Below are 23,433 nucleotides of genomic sequence, written 5' to 3'. Positions count from 1 at the left end.
TCCTCCTGGTGGTTTAAGATCTGAGCATTGCATCTGCGGGCCCTGCAACTGGGGCTTTGTTGCCCGCCTTCCTCCTCTGGCGGGGAGGGGGATCCTGCACCAGGGTCTAGGACACCTGGGCTGCGGCCCCGAATCTGCACTGGCTTTGAGCCAATCACTGAATCCCTCAGAGCCGCAGTTTGCTGACCGGTCTGAATGAGGTGAACACTACCAACCACCTAAAGCTCATGTAAAAATTCTGTGGGGCGCCTCGGAGGAAGTTCCCACCAGGAGTGGCAGCTCAACCAATGTGAATTTCACTGTGAATTTCCATTCTTTCCTGGAAGATAGAACAGGGACAATTTGGGGCATACTTTGTAAGCTTTTCTTATCTGTAGCATGTTGGAGATGTGCATGTGTTCTTTGTTCCCTCCAGATCCCTTGGCCCTCAAGGGTCACCAAACCTTGTTGATTTAACCTCTTCAGTAGCCACCGATTCCCTTCTTTGCCCCCTGTCCGGGCCCCAGGACCGGGCCTCACCTCCAGCTCATTCTCGCCCCCTGGTGGCATCTTCCAGGCAGATACTGACCCTGGGCCTCCTGTCCCTGAAAGCCTCAGTGCAGGCACTTTGTTCTCAGGTAGAGTCTGTGTGCCCCCTGATGCCGGAGCCTGTCCTGTTCTGTGGGCACCTGGCCCACCACCTCCCGGCCTCCCATGCGTTTCTGTGGGCACCTGGCTGTGCCACCGGGTTCTAGATGTGAGCTGAGATACTAAGTGCGGTCTGGCTTATTCTGTGAAAGGTACATGCCTGCCCCTTTCCTTTCTTACCCTCCTATGGGCTGGAACAAGGGCGCAGTCGCAGGAGCTGGAGCAGCCATCTTGGACCATGTGCTTAAGACTTCCCTGCAGTGAGAGGGGAAGGTGGGAAGAGAAAGGCCAGGCTGCCCCTCCCTGCTAGCCTCCATTTTGTTCATGGCTGTGCCCTCTACCTGAGGCCACAGCCTGACAGGTGGCCGCCCCTCTTACAGGGGCAGCACTGTGCTCCACCAACAGCCCCTCCATTCAGGGCTGTGGGCTCCCTGTGGCTGGTCCTGACTCTGCACCAGCCCCAGTGGACACCTTCACTGCACTGTCCTTGGGCGCTGCTGTTGGTGCCAACCTGAGCTCCCTCCGCCCTCAAGTCCTGTCCTGAGCCCTCTTGCCACAGGACCTGTGCACCCCACTGCCGTTCATCTTTCTGCTCTCCTGCAGGGCCGCCTCCGGGCTGGTCCCCTGTGCTCTCATCGCCCCTCTTCCTGCCCCAACTGTTGGGCACTGGCGTGGCAGGTTTGTGTCCATCTGTCCTCATCTTGGGGGGCAGCCCCAGGGCCTGCATCGTGCCTGGTGCAGCAGGCCTTCCCTCCCTCAGCCCCTCCCTCCCTCATTGAACAAGTTTGGAGACCAGAGGCCTAATGCAAGCCCACACACACCCTCCTGCATCTCAGTTCTGGTGGAGGGACAGAGCTACTGTGTGGTCAAGCAGAACACAGATCCTGTCAGATACAGCAGGTGGGGAAGGAGCCAGGGTGGGTGTGCTGGCTTTAGGAAAGGCCTCCGAGGTGGCCAGGAGGGACTGTGGTGTGTGTGGGCTGGTGGACACGGGAGGAAGAGGGTGAAGGCTGGGAGGCCACGGGCAGGTTGTGAGCGAGAAGGGCCACCTCGGACTCAACATCCCCTCCTGTGGCTGTGTGGGGAAGGCAGGAAGGGCAGCCCCTGAGGAGGGCGCTGTCGCCCTCTGGCGGGAGGGGAAGGAAGTAGCAGTAGGGCCGGAGGGAAGTGGCCTGTAGCCCTACCCTGGAGGCGGAGGTGGAGGCAGAGCTGACTGCGGACACAGGAGTGGAGGAGGGCGTGCAGAGCCCTGGGTCCCGCAGCAGGAGAGCTGAGAAGGGCGGGCAGCCGAGGGGGAGCCGCCTGGGTGGGGCCACAAGGGGGGGGCAGCAACCATGGAGTCTAGAGCTGGGGGCGGCCCCAGCCAAGTCGGGAGGAGAGAGCACGCATGCAGTCTACTCCGGGCACAAGTCCCCGAGAACAGAGGAGGGAAAATCCAGTCCCTACCCACAGGCTTGGGTCAGATGACTGGCTCAGCCCAGACAGCAATACTGGCCTGCAAGAGGGCCTGCTGTTCTCTGTACAAGGAGCACTGCGGTCTCGGATCGGACAGACGGACACCACCACCGTGCAGAAAACACCCGGTTTATTAGGATTAACTGTGGCATACATGGTTCCTTTGATAGTTCTGAACTGATCATGAGTCCCCAGTAATGGTACACACAGAGGGATGCGGCTGAGCTGCAGAGACAGTAACTGGCAAACTGCTTAGAAGATCACGGTGACCCCAACGGGTTTATGTTAGTGATTGGTGAAAGAGAGAAAAGTAGCGTGGGACCTTGACACGGGTGCAGAGCAGAGCAGGCGGGTTTTCCTGGCATCCTTCAGTGCTCTCAAGGCACGCCCCGGTGCCCCCCAGAAGCTGGGCGGGGTAACCAGTGACCACCCCGATCCCTGCAAAGGAGCAAACCCTCCCATTCCCGCTGCAGGGGGCATCTTTTCCTAGAGAGACTGTCAGGCATGAACCCCATGGTTTCTGTATGGACCAGCATGACTCCAGAGGAAGGTGATGCACCCACACCAGTGCTTGGGCCTAGGGTCCCGATAGGTGCGCATCTCCTGGGTCCTTCCTCTCACCTTCTCGAGGCCGGGCCAGGTATGACCTCGCTTCCCTTCCAAACTCAGCTCCTCGTCGTGGTGAAAGCCTGACTCTGAAGCTCCCAGTGTCAGCACGGAGCCGTCCACACTGAGAATGAACTCAATTTGAGACTTGCACAGCTCCCCCAGGACAGGTGGGCCCATGGCCCTGGTGTGGCCCCAGGTGGGACTTCACACCAGCTGGTGTGTGCCTCCCACACCTGCTCCCATTCACAGCCAGTGTGGCCACGTCCCCGTTCCCTCCTATATTAGGAGTCAGTCCTGTTTCCAAATAATTCTTTTTTCTTTTTAGTATTGGCAATTTTTTAACCTTTAACCAGATATGTAAAGGTGACTGAATTTGTCTCTGTCAGAGCTTTCATATAAATAAATTCATGAATCCAAATGATTCCCGGTCAAACCATGTGCCTGATATTTAATTTGAGAAATGGCCGAGCCGGCACATGCTCTGGGAGAGGCGGCGGGGGTGGGACGCGCAGTGACTTTGCGTGACCCGCGCTATCACAGCTCTGAGCGAGAATTCTGGGTTCAGGGGCGTCTCGAGGTTTGGGGGTTTGTGGGTTTGTGGGTAGCATTTCTGCTTTTCCTCAGCTGAGGAGCAGAAACATTCACACAGTGGCACAGCTTGAATAGGCGGGGGCTGGCCTTCTCCCTCGGTGCATTTTTTACATTTTTCTCATCCAAAGAGAAGCCAGAGAGGTGAGATGGGGCAGTGAAAGTCTCTTTCTGTGGCCATGGGCCCTGCCCGCCCCCGCCCCCACCAGAGGGCCAGGGGAACACAAACCTCAGCCCCCAGGCCTGCAGGACTTTCCGTTGGGGGCCGGGGTCTGCCCGCTGGAGGGTGACTAGCACTTGGCTACACCATGGTGTGGTCAGGGCCCCTGGAAGGCAAGCAGGGGGACCCCTTCTCTGGGGACCCGGAGCAAGCCCCAGAAGAACAGGGCGTGGGTGAAAGGCAGCAGTTCCCACTGCTGAAGGAACACGGTGGGAGCCCCAACTCCCAGCCTCCAAAGTCAGAGGGCCTGGCAGGAGAGCGGCCGCCTCATCCCGGGCCTTGAGGCCCCTGGACTGCACCCCGCGGCCGAGCAGGTGCCCCCTCGTGGTTCCACCCCCTCCCAGGGTCATATGTGCACTAAGGAGCCTCCTGAGGTAACAACAGTCCCTTTTGAAGGTGCAAGTCCTCCGGCAGTGGGCGGTGATCCCCATTTATTGCTGGCGCTAAGTGAGGGCCCGGGGTGGGCAGGGTGGTGTTGGCCCCTGAGAAAGGCAGGCCAGGCGCTGCGGGGCCCTCTGCTGGGAAAGGCGGGCCCATGCGGCCATGGCCTCCGGGGCCTGCAGCCCTGGGCAGGGCCCCCGCGTCGGGACTCTCTCTTCTGCCACCAGAGGTAGCTGTGCTGCTGGCACGGAGGCTCCCAGGCAGCTACGGGCCCAGGCAGGGATAGGCCCGGCAGCGCCCACTGCCGCCGCTCGGGGCCCCACTTCCCGGGGCTGCACCCCAGCACCTCAACCTTGGGCCCTGCGGCCAGCCTGTCCCCGTCTGTGCAGGGGCATCAGGCTCCAACGCCTTCAAGCCCCCCGTGGTCCCACCCACCCACCTAAATAGTCTCTGCTTTAGAAGATACATTATATACTAGACACTTCATCTTCAACACAGTTACCCTCTCACGGTGTCAGGTACTGTTAGTCACGCAAGGAAAGGCAGTCTCTGAATATATGTAAAGCACTCGGTGGGCAGCCTCAGGCTCCCTGGCAGCAAGGAGGGGGTTCCCGCCCAGTTCTCTTTCTGGGCCAAGCCTCCTCCTGTCCCAAAGCCCAGCTCCAGGCTGACCAGGAGCTGACATGGGTCACAGGTGGCTCCTCCTGCCAAGGAAGCCCCGGGCATTTTCTGGGCCTCGGAGGGCACGTGCGTCTGCCCTGGGGGAGCTGATACCTGCCACCTCGTCCCGCGGCCAGAGAAAAGCCACAGAGCGGGGCCAGTTGGGGAGGGTCCTGGGGTGGGGGCTGGCGGGGAGGGCAGGAGTGGAGACTCCTCCAATTATTGCAGTCAGGTGTCTGAGGAACACCAGGAATTCCTGGGAACCTGCGGGGCGGGGGGGGGGGGGGGGGGGGGGCAGGGCAGAGGCTTCGCTTGGTTTTAAGGACATTGGAGCACATTCCGTCCCCGGGAAACTACCTGTGGCCCTTCTCTGTTTTTACACAAAGTGTCTACCCCTTACAGTAGACCCAGAAGCAGACAGCCTGGTATAGGACAAAATTGTGCTAGGGATTCCTCCAATTTGTGATTTCCTCCCCCCTCCCCCTGGCAAGCCACATGTGAGAAGCCAGCTTCCGCCCGTCCTCTGCCCACTTCCCCGACCGTGGGCCGGCCACAAAGCCGGTGCGCTCAGGGGGGGGACCCTGTTCCCGCCGCCCCTGTCCTTTGGGAGACCCACAGGTTTATTTCATGGAAGACGGAGTTGGTTACTTCAGGAAGCTCTTTGTGGAGAACATGGTAGGCACCTTCGTAAATCTGCAATCAGGAAAGACAGGAAGTCAGGGCCACAGGAGGGGACAGTGCAGGCAGGGGGCCGGGGGCAGCACGGCCAGTGCTCCAGGTGCGCCCCGTGCACCGAGGGCTCCCTTCTTTATGCTGCCATTGCCTTCTGATCAGATGATGGTTCAAATACATTTAAATGTCCCATCATGTTCTAGTGCTCCCTTTCTTAAATCAACTCACACCCTCCCTTGACTCTCTTTCTCTCTCTAGCTACAGACCCGTCTATGCCTCCATCTCTAAAGGGTGATTTCTACTCTCTGTCTACACATCCCCGCCTTCCATCTGGTGCTCAGCTTATTCCAACCTGACTTTCACTCCCACCAGCCTTAGCGAATGTTCTTGGCACGGGCTCCAGTGACCCTCACATCGGAGGAGTGAGGGAACACTGTTTGCTTTCATATGATTTAACTTCTCAGCTTCATTCAAAAGTTGACCAGAGTTAACCTTCTAGAAACACTCTCCCCTTGTGGTTTGCACTGCGGCTTTCTACCCTCCTGGTTGTCTACCTGCCTCGGTAGCAGCCCCGTCTCAGTCTAGGCTTACCCATGGCCTTGCTGACCTCTGCAGGCTGGCGTGGCCCACAGGCGTGGCCGTGGCCCTCCTTCTCCCTCCCTGGAGTAATCTCATCCGGTCTCGTGGCTTGAAAACCATCCATGTGCTGGTGATTCAGGAATTTCTATCTCCAGCCAGACCTCTCTCTGAACTCTAGATGTGTGTATCTGACTGACTGCCACTTCCAGTGGGACTGCTAAGAGGCACCTCCAAATTTCCTTTTTTTAATACTGTGGTAAGAAACATAGCATAAAATTTGCCATCTTAATCATTTTTAAGTGTACAGTTCAGTAGTGTTAAGTATATTCATGTGGTTGTGCAATAAATCACTAGAAATTTTTCATCTTGCAAAACTGAAACTCTGGCCCCGTTAAATTCCCTGTCCTCATTCCCCACTGCCCTGGGCAATCACCGTTCTACTTTCTATTTCTACGGTTTTTTGACTACTTTAGATATTTCACACAAGTGGAATCATACGGTACTTTTTCTTTTGCGATTGGATTATTTTGCTGAGCATAATGTCCCCAAGGTTCATCCATGTTGTGACGTGAGTCAGAATTTCATTCATTTTTAAGGCTGAACACTATTCCATTGTTGGTCTAGACCACATTTGATTTATCCACTCAACCACTGATGGACACCTGGGCTGCTTCCACCTCTTGGCTGCTATGAATAATGCCTCTATGAACGTGGGTGTGTGAGTATCTTTAAGAGACCCTGCTTTCTTTTCTTTTTCTGAATTCTCTTTCTTTTCTTTTTTTCTCTTTCTTTTCTTTTATCTCTTTTCTTTCTTTCTTTCTCTTTCCTCCCTCCTCCTTCCTTCCTTCCTTCCTTCCTTCCTTCCTTCCTTCCTTCCTCTGGAGAGAGAGAAAGAGTGGGGGGGCAGAGGGAGAGGGAGAGAATCTTAAGCAGACTCCACACTCAGCGCAGAGCCTGATGCAGGGCTCGATCTTACAACCCTGAGATCATGACCTGAGCTGAAATCAAGAGTCAGATGCTTAACTGACTGAGCCACCCAGACACCCTGGTCTTTTTTCAAATTTCTAATGGGACTCTCTAATAGGTAGCTCAAAATGGAATTCTCAATATTCCCTAGCTCTCTCTCCCAGTGTTCCCCATTTCAGAACACATGCCGCGAAGTCTACCACCCGGAGCTCGCCCTGGTCCCTCTATTACCGTCCCTCCCGGCTGGCCTCCGCCCTCCACTCCTGTCTCCATATGGCAGCTGTGAGGATGCCTGGAGAACTGAAGTCAGCACAGGCCGCTCTCCAGCTCCAGACGCTCCTGCGGCCCCCATGGAACGGAGAGAAAACGTCCTGACTCTCCGGTGACACAGGCCACCACTCCCTTGACTGGCTCACAGCGCCCCCTGTTGGCTGCTTACACACACCGCGATCTCGCCAACCTGGGGTCTTTGGGCTCGTTCTCCCTTGGTCAGGAATGCTCTTCTGCCGTTCTCCCCGTGCACCCCATCTGAAGTAAGAGCTTCACCATTCCCTCTGATCACCCAGCCCACCCATGGCACGACACCCTGCATCATCATCCTGGTCAGGTTTCTGTTTATTGCTCATCCTGCTGGGACACAGGCCGCACGGGAGAGTCGGACTTGGCCTGTCGGTTCCCCCGGCCTGGCACAGAGTAGGTGCCCATGAGTAGCTGAATTAATGATAAACTGAGTGGTCTTCCTGGAGGCAAGGCCAAGGTGGGCAGCGGGAGGCTCCCTCCCCGGCTGCAGTTCCGCCTGCCTTTTCACGACCTCCGCCACTGACACCAGCCTGCTTTCCTTTCCCTTTTCTCCTTTCTCTTCATCCACGAATTTGCATCCGCTGGTTGGTGTGGGACGGGGTCTGCACTTCCTAATGGTACAAGGGGAGCACTTGATGGTTGGCAGGGATGCGAGCACCTTTGTCAGCGAGGTGCAGGGTGGAGAGGGCCGGGGGCTCGAGCAGAGGACCTGAGTTCGAATCCCAACCCCATCACTGAGTAGGTGTGCACTCTGTGCAACTTGCCTGCTCTCCTTATAACCGAGCAGGAAATGGCCATGGACGTAGGGCCCCCACGTGTGGTTGCTCAGGCTGTGGCGGCAACGGTCAAAGACATGTCTGCTCAGGAAGGCGCCCCGGGGCTGTGTCTGCCCAGCCAGCCACACAGAGCCACCTTCAGCTGTGTCGCTTGATGGGTACACAGCAGGTGCTCCTCCAGTGGGGGCTCTTCCCCGTTCCACCAGGCAGACAAAATGGGCACATCTTAAGCCCACGACTACATCTGCCATTGCGAAAGGCGCTCCGAGATGGTCCCTTGCAGTTTGTTGTGTCTGACACGGCCACAGGTGCCGTCCCCTCTGCGGGACATGCTCTTGAGTCCCTCGCAGACCAGATCCCACCAGGGCCCCCGCACCTTTTTGCTCAGAGCCCCTGGTGGCAGCAGCTGGGCTGCAGCTGTTGCTGCTGGTGCAGAAGGTCAACGTGGGGCGGCAGGCAGAACGCACGCCCTTGACCCTTGGTCACGACAGAGCTGAAGACATGCCCTCGGGAGGCCTCTTTTGCTCAATGCCCGGCTGTGGGTGCTCTTCCTGACCTGACAGCTTCTCAGTGTTGTCTCCTTCAAGCTCGGTCACGAGAACGGTCAGCTAGTGGCTCACGCACTCCCTTAGAATTAACAGATGCCTAGGATTCCTGGTGCTTATTCCCCAGGGGGGCCCCACGGGGTGCCACCCTCCCCCTGCCTTGGGGGAGTGGGGGGCAGCTGCTCACCTTAAGTGTCTTGTCCTGGCTCTTGGCGGACTCCATGAGCAGGTAGGCTCCTTTGCTGTCACAAAGGCCATCGGCAGAGCCCTGGAGCAGCAGGAAGGGCAAGGTCAACTTGGGGAGGGCCCGCTCCACCCGCGCGATGGCGTTGAGCAGCTGGATGACGAAGCACACCTTCAGACCTGCCCGGCAGTTGAGCGGGTCCGAGTTATAAAGGTCCACCTGCAGGTAGAAGAGAGAGAGAGAGTTCCATCAATCTGTGGCTGGGGGGCAGGGGGGCTCCCGTCCAGAGGCACAGACCTATTCCCTGGTAGTCTTCCTTCCGCTCGGGCCTGAGTGGCTGATTCCATTCGAGTGAGCTTGGTCTGGGGTGTGGGTGCCGAGAACGGACAGCATGGCCGGCCCTTCCAGAACCCGGACCTGCACAACTTCTGGTGCCTCTTCTTCCGGGCTCTACTGAGTTCCACATTCACACATGTGCCCACAGACAGCTCCAAAGCAGGCGTTTGTCATTTAAAAGATGTGAGCAGCATCATATTGTTCGCTTTGATGATTTCACTCAGGAATAGCTTTGAAGATGTTTTGGTGTTAGTTTGTGTGGATTTTGTTTTCTTCCTTGACTTAGTGTCTGCCTGTTTGGAGTGGGTAAGGAGCCCACACGAACTGCTGGAAGGCCCAGGGCTGGCAGGAGGGGTCCTGAAGGCACACAGCAGGGCCTTGCCCCACGAACTTTAGGAGCAGCAAAGCTCACAGCAGGCCTGGGCTGCAGAGGTTGCCTGCCACCCTGACAAGGAGCCTGTTGCCACCCTCGGGCATGTCTGCCCCCTCGTGGGATGTGCCTGGAGGCACGTCCTCCCTCCTAACCATCAGCCCACTGGACCTCTCCCTGACACTGTCCCTGTTCGTGGCTCATAAGCCCACCCAGGCTGCCCTGGCAGCCTGTCTTGCTCTCTCTAGCCCAGATTAGTTTCTGCCTTGACTCCTCCTGCCTTTGAGGGGACAGTGAGCTGCCCACTCACTATAGCCTGAGACGGGGCATCTGTCAGAATCTGGATAACAAGTTTCTAGAATTCTCTGAGGCTCATATGGGCAGGTGTGAGACCACAACGCCGCTTCACCCACTTTCCTCCTCCTTGCCAATGGGTTCTTTCTTAGGTAGTTGGAGAAGTGCCCTGTGGTGTCGGGACCAGGTGAGGGAGCAGAGAAGCCATGGGGACAAGGTATATGGGAACAGCTGTCTCGTGAGACCGCCAGAGTATCCACTGTGTTCTGACTCTGATTCTACGAATGCAGGGCCTCCATCTCCTCTTCTTCACTACCCCCTACAGGGCCTGGGCCAGAATCCTAGATCCGTGCCAAGAGGAGACTGGCCGTCCTGGGTCACCCCTGCCATCCCCAGATTCCTTCCATGCTGGGGGACTGAGCATGGCAAACCAGACCATTCGAGAAAAGCCACACGAGAGGGATTCGCCACTCCCTGCAGCTGAGCTGGCGTGACTCCTGCAGGGCCGGACCATCTGTCTGGGGGCTGAGAGGTTGGGACTGGAGGGGGCAGTACGGTGGCAGCGCGTGGCCACAGCAGGAGATCACTCAGGGTCTGTGAGGAAACCTGCTTGGGGAGAGGGCTATAGAGTCTACGAGAGAGCCCTGGGCTGGAAGTCTGTCGTAAACTGACTCCAACAGGAACAATGGCAACTGCAGCACCCATGACCCGACACATACTTTGTGCTCAGCATGGGGCCAGGGTGTCACATGCAGGATCTCATTTGGTAAAAAGAAATAAGGATAGCTAACATTTATTCTGAGTTCTCCTACAAGTTTGGCACTAAGTGCTCAACCTGTTTCACCTTCACGACCTTCATAAACATGCTATATGAGGAGGAATGGCTCTCGTGATCCCTGTTTTGCAGAGGAAGAACCTGTCATTAGTTTCCCCAGTCTTATTCTCCCCTATAAAGCCCTGGGTGTTTAGTTGGGAATACTACCTCTCAGAATAAAGGACTACACTTCCCAGCCTCCTTTGCAGTGGTGTCATCATGTGACCAAATTCCAGCCAATAGGAAGCGAGCAGCAGTGCCAGGCGCACCCTCTGGTCAAGGTTTGTCATCCTGTTGCCCCTTTCCCTCCTCCCACCGGCGAGGGCAGAACACGGGTGGAGTAGGGAGAGAGGTGAGACCACATAGACGAGAGCTGAGCAAAAAGATGGGTGCCGGGGCACCTGGGTGGCTCAGCCATTAAGCATCTGCCTTCAGCTTGGATCATGATCCCAAGATCCTGGGATCGAGCCCCGCATTGGGCTCTCTGCTCCGCAGGAAGCCTGCTTCTCCCTCTCCCACTCCCCCTGCTTGTGTTTCCCCTCTTGCTGTCTCTCTCTCTGTCAAATAAATAAATAAAATTTAAAAAAATAAAATTAAAAAAAAAAAAAGATGGGTGCCACTGGCCATGAGAAGTCACTGTGCAGAGGAATAAGCCTCTCTCCTGTTAAACCCCCATTGTGTGGTCTGGTCCCAGCAGGATGGTGAGCCTGGGCTAACAGTGCTCCATGTGAAGCTGCAGGGCCCTGCTTGCCAGGAATGTGTGCTAATGAGAGCACAGGGCCAGAGCCCATTAAGTCCTGCCTGAAGCCACCCGACACCTTGCCCTGCTGACCCAGACCTACCCGGGCATGCGAGGGCCCTCCAGGAGTCTGCTCCTGGGTTTAATTGCTCTGACAGTCCAAGTGGCTCCCTGCCATGTCTTCCTGCTTCCTTTTTCCATGTCTTGATCACGTAGGCCCTGTTTACACAATGGTCTATTACGGGCTTGGGGAAGGAACCAGCAGATGTGTTGGGGAAAGGGCAGGCCCTGGTGTGAACCTGGGTGGAAGGCAAGGGGCAGAGGGAAACTGGGACCAGCAGGGAAAGGAGGGCCGTACCATGTGGGAAAACTGAGGCTCAGAGGGCCCAACCCTCCCTCCCCCCGCCAAGTAACCCTTCTGGCCTAATCATGGCAGACTTTGTTTTTTGAGAGCTTAAGATCTAAATCTGCCCAAAGTCCTTTTAGGGTAGGGATGTGTCCTGTCACCCCCAGGAAGGAGATGGACAGGGCTCTCCCTCCTAGCCAGGTCCAAGCCCCGATCACTGGTCAGCAGAACTAGCCCATTCAAAACCAGAGACCAAAGAGTCAGTCCCAACAGATGACTTACTGTATGATCCCATTTCCATGACATTCTTTAAATGACAAAATGAGAGAACAGGTTAGTGGTCGTCAGGGCTCGGGAGAGGTGAGATGGGAGGGAAGTGGATGTGGCCATAAAGGGCAACATGGACAGATACTGTGGTCATGGGGATGTTCTGGGGCTTGACTGTATCAATGTCAGTATCCTGGTTGTGATACTGTCCTAGGGATTTGCAAGATGTCACCACCTGGGATCCCTCTGTATTATATTTTTTTATAAGTACATATGAATCATAATTATCTCCAAATAAAAAGTCTAATTAAAAACACATACCAAAGAGCCAGTCTTTGGTACTATCTTTCACACCCAGCTCCCTCCATTTTTTGGACCACAGCTGGTCCCTCCAGCTGAGAACAGTGTCTGCTGGCAACACACCAGCCAGAGGCTGATCTGAGTCCAGGCGACTGAATTCTTGCTCCAGCTGAATGACTTCTGGGGCACCTCCACTGGCTGAGACTTGAAGTCCTTTTTCTTGGGGTAGTCGACTGAACGATATGAGGAAGACCAGAGGAGTGAGGACCACCAGCCCTGACACCTCCTAGCTGTGTGATCTGGGCAAGGCTCTTCTCTTCTAGATTCAATTTGCCAATCTGTGAAATGGGATAATAGTGGAAGTGCCTCGGGAGATTCAGTGAAATGATAAAGCCCCAGTGCCAAGCCCAGGTCTGGTCCACAGTGGTGGTGATGATATGTGGGTGCATCTGAGCCCAATACTGGGAAGCAAGGGGAGGAGAGCCACTCTTTGCTAGAAGTAGAGTGGAGTCTGCTTCAGAGACCCCAACCCACATGGCCTCGGGTAAGGCCCTTCTCCTTCCTGGGCCTCAATTTCCCCGAGAATCAGAGATTCTCCTTGGGCTATAATCTCATAAACTATGAGTATTTTCCTGGCCTCCTGTGTGTGTTTAGCGATCCTCTAGTACCTCATTGTTTTCTGAGGCTCTGAGGGCTGTCAGCAAAGTTGAACTTGTGCCAAGCGAGGGATGTGCCAACTGGGACTTCTGACTTCTGCCCCTGGTCCCTCTATGGAAAGAAAACTTTGCCCTAAAGCACAGTAAATATAGCTGCAACCCACAGCAGGGAGTTTTCTTAAACTTTTGGTTGAGCAAAATATAGGCCCCACCCCTACAGTCAACTCTCTTGACGCATTTTTAGAAAACCAGTCTGTGATGAAAAGCAAAATTAATTTTTGATTTGAATTATATTAAAAATAACTCACATACTGAGCCCTTAACTCTGTCCCAGGTGCTATATTAAGTGCTTTACTTGTATTTGCTCATTGAAACTTCTCTGGAACCCTATGCAGGGACTAGTATTATTACCACTGTTCTATACGTGAGGAGCCCGAAGCTCAGAGGGGCGATGTGACTCACCCAAAGTTACACAGCAAGTAAGGGGCAGAGCCAGCATTAAGAACACAGGTCGTTGGGCTCCATATTAGCCTTCTTAACCACTCACCAGGCTATGCTCCCTGTCCAGAGAAGAGAAAGTAAAGGTGGGTCTTGTGCACTCAGATGGCCAGGAGCTGTGGAAGTGGCCCTCCCCAGAAAAGAAAGGGATGGATCCCTGGTGAGGACCAGAAACATCTGGGCCTGACAGATAGTGAAGTGACCTGGTGGGTCCCAGAGGTTGCTTTCCTTCACAAGCTGCTGAAGAGGATGGGGGCACCCTCGGGGCCCAGACCCACAGGACATGGTCTCCCACTTCACAGAGAAATGTAGCCCTGTAGGCCTAATCTCCTGTGATTTCCCCTGAGTACCCATAGATGTGCCTACGGCTGGGGCTTTTTGGCCCTCCTTCCCTCGGAGCTCTCCCCGTCCCTCTGGAAGCCTCCCACGTCCACCTGTGCTTTAGAGCCCGTCCGTCCTGGGGTCCCCACCTCCTTCCTCCATTGTTTAGTCTCTGTTAATCCAGCTGTTCTCTTCACGGGAAAAATCAGATCACCTTCTCTGGCCTGCAGGGGAGAGGGGGGGGGGTGGCAACTCTATCCAAATGATCTTTGGGAAACCCTGGGGGAGCCTAAAATGGACTGGCAGGTCTTTGCAGAGGCAGTCCATTCATGCTCCATCTTTGTCTTGAATGGTGGGAGAGGCGATCTGTAGTGGTGACAACGCCGTCCTCCGTGCACCGGCTTCCCTCTCCCCCCTCCAGTGCTTCTCCGTCCGGCCTGACGCTCTTCGCCTCACTGATGTCTACTCGGCTTTCAGGCCTCCGGGCCGACTTCACCCCTTCAGCGAGGCCTTCCTCCCCAGGCTCTCAGGCTCGCGGCCCCCCACCAGCCCCACACAGGCCCCCCGACGGCGGTTAGGTGTTTGCGCGCCTTGCACTCAAGCCTCGCCGCCCCCCCCCCCCGCCCCCCGGGGCAGACACTGGGCGGCTGAACGCATGAGCAAGCCGACCTTCCTCCACCCGCCCGAGAAGCCACCCTCTGGGCCCTGGGTGGCCCCTGGGAACCTCCGCAGCAGGCTCGCTGGCCCACAGCTGGCGGAGGGGCTGATCACAGCTGGAATGACACCAGGAGGCCTAGAGGAAAAGGTCCCTCTTTACTTCATCTCACGAGGAACGGCTGGGCATGACAGAGGAACCCCCACCCTCCACAAAAGGTCAGCTCTCTGGAGCTGCTGGCGGTTGCTTTCCCTGGGGCTCGTGGGGCTGTGTTCTCATGACTGCCAGGCTTGTGGAATATTCTAAACGCAAATAAGAATTTACCATCAAAATTGGCCTGAATACGGAACATACTGAACGTGGAAGACAGCCTCGCCTGGGGCCGCCAGTGCAAGCTTGCCTGTCCACGTGTCCTCTCCTGTGCCATCTTCTGTACCTACAGACTGCGGCTGCCCCTGACATTTCCAGTTTCCGGAATGCCCCTTCCCGTGTCCTTCCTCCTGTCTACTGGGGAGGCTCTGCTCCCTCTCGGGGGCCAGTTCCAGTGTTTCCTCCCATTGACCCATGCCCAGACACCACTGGGGAAGCTGGCACTTCTGTCCCCAAGGCTCTGGTATCTGTAAGGACAGATGTGGTAATGACAGCCCCCATCTCTGTGGCGTCTACACCGCACCGGGCTGCAGCCTGGCCCCCAAGGCGCCCGAGGACCAGTGACACTGAGTGTGGTTTCCAAGGTCATGCTGGGGCACAAAGAAAGAGACAGAGTCGGGGAGCTGGGTCTGGACTTAGGCCTTGTTGCTGCAAAGCTTATGCTCGCCCCACCGAGCCCGCAGCCTACCTCTTTGTCCTCTACCAGAACCACTGGTGTCTCTTTCTGTCCCTATGACCCTGGAAGACAGGGTGGCTCATCAGGTATTCCCAGCCTCTGGCTCAGGGCCTGGCCCGAAGCAGGGGTTCCATGAAAGTTTGCTGACCTGATGTGCCACCTGCAGGATGGCAGAGGGGAAATGAGGGTCTTGCCTAACTTGGCCCAAAGTCTCCCCAACTCGGTCAACTGAAGGCAAGCCCTGTTCACCAGGAGCCCCAAGGCTATGACTACCAGAGTAGGTGCCCAACATTGGTGCTTGAAATTCTTGAGCTAGACAAGAACCATCAGAAATAAGGACACTGCAGTTCCCTTCTGGATATAAAAAGGATTAATCGGGATCAGCCTACGTGTATGAGTTACCACTTAATCAAGAGCATGTGAATTACTTAACATTCTTTCCCAAGAATTACTTTTTCTATTAAAGCTTAAACTCCTGGACATTCTGGTCTCTGCCTTTTGGAGCCATGAGCTGGGCTGGCACGTCATGACCCTGGGCACATGGGCGCAGGCGGTTTGCACAAACCCACAAGTCTCTGGGGCTTCTTTCTGGAGGGCTGAGGGTCTTCACAACCACAAGTGATGCAGACAGGCAACCCTGCTTGCTCCTTTGGAGTGGCATTCCCTGAATTGTGACCCCAGACTCACATACAGCTCCTGAGTGGTCACCAAAAGAAGGGGAAAAGCAGCCACCATATTCTCCACCCAGTCACACCACAGCCACCTCTTCAGAGGCCCGGGAACTGAATAAACAGTAAGGGGAACAGGAAAGCATTACAGGGATCTTACAGGACCACCTCCCTAACTGCTGGTCACAAAACAGCAAGATCACATGATCGCAAGTCTTCAAACCAAAATTTGGTGGCAACTAAGGAAATCAGAATATGGTCTAGATAGAGAATGGGGTAGGAAATTATTGTCACTTGTCCAAAGTGTGATAATGGCATGGGGTTACATGTAATTATCCTCCTCTGGGTTCCTTCCTCTTGGGCAATACACGCTGAAGTATTCAGGAGTTTAGGATCCTGGTGTCTGCAACTTTATTTTGAAAAGGTTCAGCCAAAACAGTGTATCTACTTCATGACATTGGATTGGGCAATGACTTCTTGAATACGATATCAGAAGCATAGGCAACATAAGAAAAAGGTAGGTAAGCTGGACTACATCCAACCTTCTGTGCATCAAAGAACACTACCAACATAGTAGAAAGGCAAGCCACAGAATGGGAGAAAATACTTGCAAACCACATACTGATAAGGGGTTAATATCTAGAATATATAAAGAGCTCCAACAACTCAACAACAACAAAACACAAAAAGCCTAATTAAAAAAACAAAAAGGGCTTGAATAGACACTTCTCCAGGGAAGATACACAAATAGCTGATAAACACATGAAAAGATGCTCAGCATCATTAGTCATTAGAGAAATGCAAATCCCTTTGGGGCATAAACCCAAAAGTATCAAAAACAGGGTCTCGGAAGAGATATTTGCACACCCATGTTCACAGCATCATTATTCACAGTAGCCAAGAGGTGGAAGCAATCTAGGTGTCCATCGGACATGCTCAGCTCAACGGCCCTTACAAAAGCAGTTCTGACACATGCTACAACATGGATGAGCCTTGAGGACATGGTGCCAAGTGAAATGAGCCAGTCACAAACGGACACATACTATATGATCACACTCATATGAGGGCCCTAGAATAGTCCAATTCATAGTGACAGAAAATAGGATGGTGGCTGGCAGGGGCTGGAGAGGACGGGGAGCAGAGAGTTACTATTTACTCAGGACAGAGTTTCCGGTTGGGAAGATGAGAAAGTTCTGGAGACGATGGTGCATATGGCTGAACAACCCTGTGAATGTACTTCATGACCCTGAACTATACATTTAAAAATGGTTAAGACGCTAAATGTTATGTTCTGTGTATATTACCACAATAAAATTTAAAAGAGATAAAATAGATATCCATATTGATATTTTCATATTTAAGCACGGATTAAACAAGCATGGCAGAATATTTCCAATCGGTGCATCTCAGGGAAGAGCATAGGGGAGGGCATTGTACTACCATGATGACTTTTCTGTAGATTTGAAATTTTCCATAATTAAAGCTCGAGGAGGAAACTCCTTTCCCTACACTCCCGGTTTTCAGGTTGGCCAGTGGGAGCCAAACATCCCTTGGGTAGGCTTAGGGCAGAGAGACCCCTGTGGGCAGAGTCCGCTGTTTGGGGCTTGTGTCTGGCTGGGCCATTTATGCCAAGGCTTAGCAAGTCAGCTGCATCCAATCCTCACAAAAATGGGGGTCCAGATCTTAGCTCCCAGGTGGCTTCGAGGTGACGGAGGGTGTCTTGAGAGATCTTGGCCCAGATGGTATTCCCATGTAAACCCAGCCGAGCGCGCAGTTTCTTTCTTCTTGGATCACATGAAGGTACTTGGGAGAGAAGCTACAGGGCAGGGAGAGCACCTCGTGGTCGTGGGTCTGGCTGGCAGCTGGGACTAGCCCTGACGGTCTCCCTACTGACTCAGTGGCTTGCCTGCTGCCTGCAGGAACCTGCCTCTCTCAGAGCTGGTGGCGGGAGGAGAGCTGTGAGCAGCAAACATGGGGGGGGGGGGGGGGGGGGCGGGTGCACAGACACCTCTCATGCAAGGCACAGGACCAAGTTAGACCCATTCCTGTGCTCCCTGCTGGCCACTCCCATATGGAGACAGACATGCCAAGAGACATTCTAACGGCCCGTTATTTTTTTGTTTTTTAAGGTGTTAGTAAATTATTAGCTGCTTCAAATAGACAAGTCCTCTGCGGGGAATGTAAGCTAGGAATGATGGAGAGTCACTAAATAAAATCAGCAAACCAAACCGGGCATACTGGAAAGTTAATAACCGGTTCTCAGAGGGGATTTCTGTGGGAGGCTGTGTCCTGGGGACAGAGTGGGAGGCTGAGGCCTATCTTTAGCTGTGGTGACAATTAGTCAAAAGCCTCAGCGATGGCCGAGCTTTCCAAGTCCTGGCAGGAGCCTTCTGAGGGCCAGGGGCAGATACAGCCTCCCCGCAGTGGGGCTAGGAGCCATGTGGGCAAGAGGGGCAGGCGAGCCTCATCCTCAGCGCGGGGCACCTCTGAAACGCTGGGTGGGGGTCTAGGGCGGCGCCCCCCTGGAGGAAGGAAAGGAAGAGAGCTGGCCACTGCTCACAGCAATGCGGGTGCCTGGATCTTGCCATATGGCCTCACCGGCAGGAGTGCCAGCAGCCAGGATGTGCTCAGAGGGCAGCCAGCGTATTTATAGAACACAGAGACGTGGTCCCAAAGACACACTGCCTCAGTGTACACACAGCAGATGCCCCTCGTAGAGGATATGATCATAATCACAGCCCTGTCTTCCTCCCAGTCTCTACCCAGTTCACAGGCTGGCGATCAGAGAAAGCAGTGCCTTCTGTGCATGTGGAATTGGGTGGTTATCAGTGGTTTGAGGGTGTGAGGAGATCGTCAGCAACCTCCCCCCTTCGCCTCTTGCCCCAGCGTCCTTGGCCGGAGAACTATTTAGAACATCCAAGGCTTCTCAGAGTGGGAGGGATTCATCATATTGTGAAAACCCCACGGTTGAGGGTGGAATGGTGAATACGTCAGCACTCTAATGTTCTGACCAAGGATGCTAAATGTGTAGACAAACATAAAAAATGCCCGAGTGGCAACTTCTTTGTTCTCAGGATTTTAATGCCAAGGGCACTTGGCTCAGAGTAGAGAGATCTGGGCTCAAATCCTTACTTAGTAGCTGCGTGTCCTTGGGTAAGTGACTTGCTCTCTCTGGGCCCACGCTCCACAAATGCAAATAGTGGTAGTAAGACTGACTTCCGGGAGCTGTGGCAGGACACAAGGGCTAGGGTGTGTGACTCGGAAGAAGGGTACGGCAGTGGTGCACTGGCTGGTGCTGGGACAATGTAAGGCATCTCGGCCTGTATTCCTGGAGGCTTCGCACGTGCTGGGAGAACGGGCCTCCATGGGCTGGTGGCCATGACGCCTGGGTGGGTTGTGAGAACACTTGCCACAGTAAAGCCCAAATGCAGGTCGGGCTTTTGACATTTGGATGACAGAGCTAGCCTACTTCCCAGAGACAGACTTCCAGATCTTCCAAGAGCCTGAGGCCCCTTCCACCGGGTCCTGCTTTAGTGAGCTTGTTAGGCGAATGTCTCTTTTCTTTTGGGGGCTTTTATAGCTGCAGGCTTCCATGGGAAATATCTTAGCTAAAGATGGGCCTTAAGACACCCTGATGTTAGATCCGGGGAGGTGCCTTTTCTGAACACATTTTCCCCCTGGGCGTTGCTATTTTTAAGGCTCAGGCAGAATGTTCAAAGGACTCGGAGTCTCAGAGCTGCAACAAGCAAGGGGCTGATTCTCTCCACGGAGGGATGGGAACTCTTGCTCCTTGTTTATTCCAACTGGAGTCCAGCCTTCCCTCCGAGTCTTCCCAGCAGGGAAATGGATTAGCATTTCTAAAGATTCACCCCTTTCGCCTGACCGCTCAGAAACCCGAGAATGCGGGTGCGCAGCGGAGGGGTGCGGGCTGGACGGGGCGGGGGGGAGGGACAGGGAGGGGAAGAGCCTGCTCGCTCTATGTTCACACCAGACTCCTGTTTTCTGAAGGCCTTCAGTGGAATTTTCCATTATCTCAAGAATTAGATACAAGCTCTGAAATTTGCTCCTTTTAAACAAAGAGGGTTTGGAATCACGTCATTATCTTTTCTTCCCCCTTCCTTTTTGCCCAAGTACCTTCAGGTGTAGGATAAACAATTTGAATTTGCACCTGGACGTTTCATCTCAAAGATGTCAAAGGGAGTGTGCGCGCTCTCCCTCATTGTTGTGCTAGCACAGCTGAGGCAAAGGTAATTGGTCTTACCAGAGATTGCACATTCAAGCCAGAGCCATTATTCGGGACACCGGCAGGTGGAGAAGCCTCCGTCACAAAGTGAACCCCGCACACGGGCCACAGCCCACAGCCACGGGCTGTGTGCACCTGCTCTTGTAAGGCAGGAAAAAAAGCTTAGTGATTGTCCATGGTAGCTAGGAGGAGGCAGCCAAGCCTGGCTTCTCAATCAGATGGGTTCAGCTCTGGCCCTGAGGAGTTGTGCCCCTTGGACAACGTAAACCCCCACTTACCACTGAGTCCCAGTCTCCTCATCTGTGAAACGGGGTTAATGCCGACCTCATTCACACACATCAGGATTAGATCGAACAGCACTAGTTTGACTTCAGTGTTTCTGGGTCCTAAAGTGGTGCCTTTTCACTGTATAGATTGGCCTTTTGAAATGAAATTTTTTTTCTTTACTCACATATTCTTTGATCCTGGGGGGTCAAATTTGGCCCCAAAATGTGGCTTTGGGAGGTATTGTAGATTTTAAAAGTGGATTAAAAGTTTCAATTGAATGTGGATGACTTGGGCAGATGGGACATCCCAGGGGAGCCCCCTACAGGCCCCGCCACCCCCTAGGGTCTCTTGCCAGTGTCATTTACAAACAGGTGGCCCTCAGTGGTCCGGGAGTCAGACCTCTGATCAAGACTTCTTCCCACACATTAAGGCCAATCCCCATTTAGTTGTCTACTCTCTAAGTGACTCGTTTTACAATGAAGTTACAACCTGAGTGCTCAGGTCCTGAGGAAACCCAGGAAAGCCACGGGAATACCAGAGCACCCCACTCCATTTTCCAGGAGCCCTGCAGAGCCAATGATTCTATGGTTTCCAATTCCTAAGGTAAGAGGGGAAACTGAGGCAGAAGAGTAGCAAAATGATTTGCTTAATCCTGAAGATAATTCTGGTATCTTCCAGAAGCCCAGGGTTGCCTCCTGTCCACTGGCCATGAGCCCACCGGGCTCCCTGCCCCCACAGAGAGAGCAGGTGGAGGAGCACAGCCACCTAAGCTCTCAGGCTAGCCCCTGCAGCTCACGTGCAACATGGGGTTGCTGTGTGGCTGGATGAGCTCCCGGCACCTGTCCCGCCCCCAATCAAAGGCAGAGTGGAAGGTGCTGGACTTCAGCTAGATGGGAATTGGGCCGGCTCACTGAGCAGTCTCTTAACAGACCAATCCAAATCTCTGGGGTTTTGGACTATACTCAGACACCTTATCTCAGGCACACAAGTTGACCTTGACCTCTTGTCCCTGCTGACCTTAGTGCCTAGTCCCAGAGGTGGTGACATTAACCAGATAGCAAAACCTCCTGGCTTCTCTCTCTCAAAGCCACCTTGCCTTTTCTGAGCTCCTTTCAGCTGGTTTAGTTCTTAGAGAAGGTAGCCCAGCTCTAAGGTAGCCCCACATCCAGGGGCTGTGATGGATTCTTGGCAGGGCAGTGGCTCTTAGGAGAAGGGGTTCACAAGGTGCCTTATGATCTGACCTCAGTTTACCCCTTGCCAGTCACCTGCTGCCCTCTCTGCTGTGGCTGAACCGAACTATTGACTGTTCCGCAAATGAGCTATCCTCCCTTCGTGCCAGGTCTTTATCAGCACAGTTACCTTTGCCGGGAACCCGCTTCCTCTGAAGCCCCTCCAGCTCTGGCACCAGCTTCCACCTCCCAAGCCATGGACATACGACTTTTGGCCTGGCCTGCATCCAATCTGCTACCATCATCCCAATTTGCCCCCCAGGAACTGCCCTTCTGTACGCTGAGCCCATGAGGTTGGATGGGGTCAACACCACTCCTTTTCCTGAACAATAAGTCAGGCCTGGACAGTCTGCCAGTAAGAATCAGCCCTGAGACATTTGTTGGCTTTTCAACAAACTGTCTTTCTGCTGGGGTTGCTTAGGTAAAGCTGCTGGTGACCATCCTTGCTTCCACTTTGGGAAAGATTGCCTGGGAATGAAGCCAAACCAGGGGATATGAGAGTTGGGGAGAGACACATGGTGAACAAGACTTTTGAGCCCCTGGATCCAGCCATGCCTGAAGCCTTTAGTTCCATCCACCAATAAATATCTTTTTGCTTGAATCACTTTGAGTTGGGTTTCTGTCACTTGCAGCCACAAGAAACCTGGCTGATTCACACAATTTCATCTGATTTGCTCCTTTGCATGTTCAGGGTACACCTGGGGCATCATAACCACCTGTCCCTTCCCACCCAATCCTGAAGCCACATGGCACCTCATGCATCTCCGTGTCCCCATCACTTCACGCAGGGCCTCAGCGAAAGGGTGGGAGACAGCCATGGATGGAACTACCACTCAGTTTCCCACCGGCGCTGGTCCCCCCAGGTTTTCAGAAAGACTCACCTCCGTCTTATTCCGAGAGAGCATACTGGAGTCAATTGGGCCCAGGGACATGTTTGGCAGGACAAGGTTGAGAACTTTCGCAGCAAAGACCTAGTGGGGAGGGGAAAACAGGGGGTGTGAGTTCAGTGGCATCCATGTCCAGCTCTGCCCACGGGACAGTTTACAATAAATTAAGAAAAGTGACGCCCAAGCTGAACATCAGCCAGGTTCACCTCCCAAGGCTGAACAGCCTGGGACTCCCCCTGCTCTGATTCAGACAGCCTCTACTTAGTCTGGCTCGGATCTGTGCCGTGGTTGAGCCGGGTGGGAGGTGGGCCGCCGTGGCTGACGGCAGGAATGCCATGTCTATTTTTTGCCTGCTCCGGATCCTGTGTGGCCGCCCTCCCTGCAGTCCCTCATCGCTTGTGGTTTGGAATTCTTTGCAGGAGCTGCCCAGCTGAGTTCTTAGGCACAAGTCGCTTCTCTGGGGTTCCTAAAAATACACAGCAGGAGCAGAATCACCCAGATCACCTGTGAAGTGGGGGAGCTCGGAAGACCCCAGAGGAGCCTGCTCTGATCGGAAAGAATCTGTGGATTGCCTTGGTTTCTCTTGGAGGGAAACAGAAATAGTCACCAGCCTGATCAGGAGATGTGTGGCAGAGGGAAAGAGACCTGATTTGATCCCTGGCTGTGCAGTCTGGCACACCTGGACACAAGATCTGAACATAGCGGAGCTTCTGTTTCCTTAGCTGCCAGTGGGGACTTTGGCACTCCCCCTGAGGGCCACTGTGTACAAAAGCTGGCACACAGTAGGTGCTTAATCCATGCTCCTTGAACTTGAGCCTGATGCGGGAACAAGCCTCGCCTCCACACCCCATCTCTCCGGCAGGATCTGGTGTTTGCCCAGGAGCCGTGTGAGCCTGGATCTCACACTTCTGCCTGCCGAGGGGGGCTGTTCTCATTTCTGCACTGTGCACAGACACTCAGGGGTGAAAGATGCTATTTTACGAGTGAGCTGTGACATGCTGAAATTAGAATCGCATGGAAGGTGGTGAGTGGTGAATTCTCGGTCTGTGTGGAAGGCACACATCACAGAGCTGAGAGGTGATGTCCCCTCGGTACCCTCAGCGGGGGCGAGGGCACTAACATCTACTGAGTGACAATCTTTGGTGTGTTGCACAC

The 23,433-nt window shown here is 54.2% G+C and overlaps 1 protein-coding gene across 3 annotated transcripts in view; it reads right to left on the bottom strand.

Moving 5' to 3' along the window:
• Positions 1-2,195: 2,195 nt before the first annotated feature.
• The window catches only part of MGLL (monoglyceride lipase), a 129,358-nt gene continuing 108,120 nt past the window's right edge, over positions 2,196-23,433 (bottom strand). For all 3 annotated transcript variants that reach the window (XM_025885419.2, XM_025885418.2, XM_073901736.1), the window contains exons 6-8: positions 22,273-22,362; positions 8,566-8,781; positions 2,196-5,233 (exon numbers count right to left, since the gene is read on the bottom strand). In XM_025885419.2, the coding sequence (XP_025741204.1) occupies positions 5,108-5,233; positions 8,566-8,781; positions 22,273-22,362 (432 nt within the window). In that variant the 3' untranslated portion in view covers positions 2,196-5,107. The remainder of the gene's footprint in view (positions 5,234-8,565; positions 8,782-22,272; positions 22,363-23,433) is intronic.

Source organism: Callorhinus ursinus, unplaced genomic scaffold (assembly GCF_003265705.2).
Source record: "Callorhinus ursinus isolate GAN/ISIS: 27379988/994484 unplaced genomic scaffold, GSC_fseal_2.0 scaffold15, whole genome shotgun sequence".
Classification (NCBI taxonomy): Eukaryota; Metazoa; Chordata; class Mammalia; order Carnivora; family Otariidae; genus Callorhinus; species Callorhinus ursinus.
Note: the sequence above shows the minus strand (reverse complement) of the source record. Positions and strands in the feature narration are given on the sequence as shown.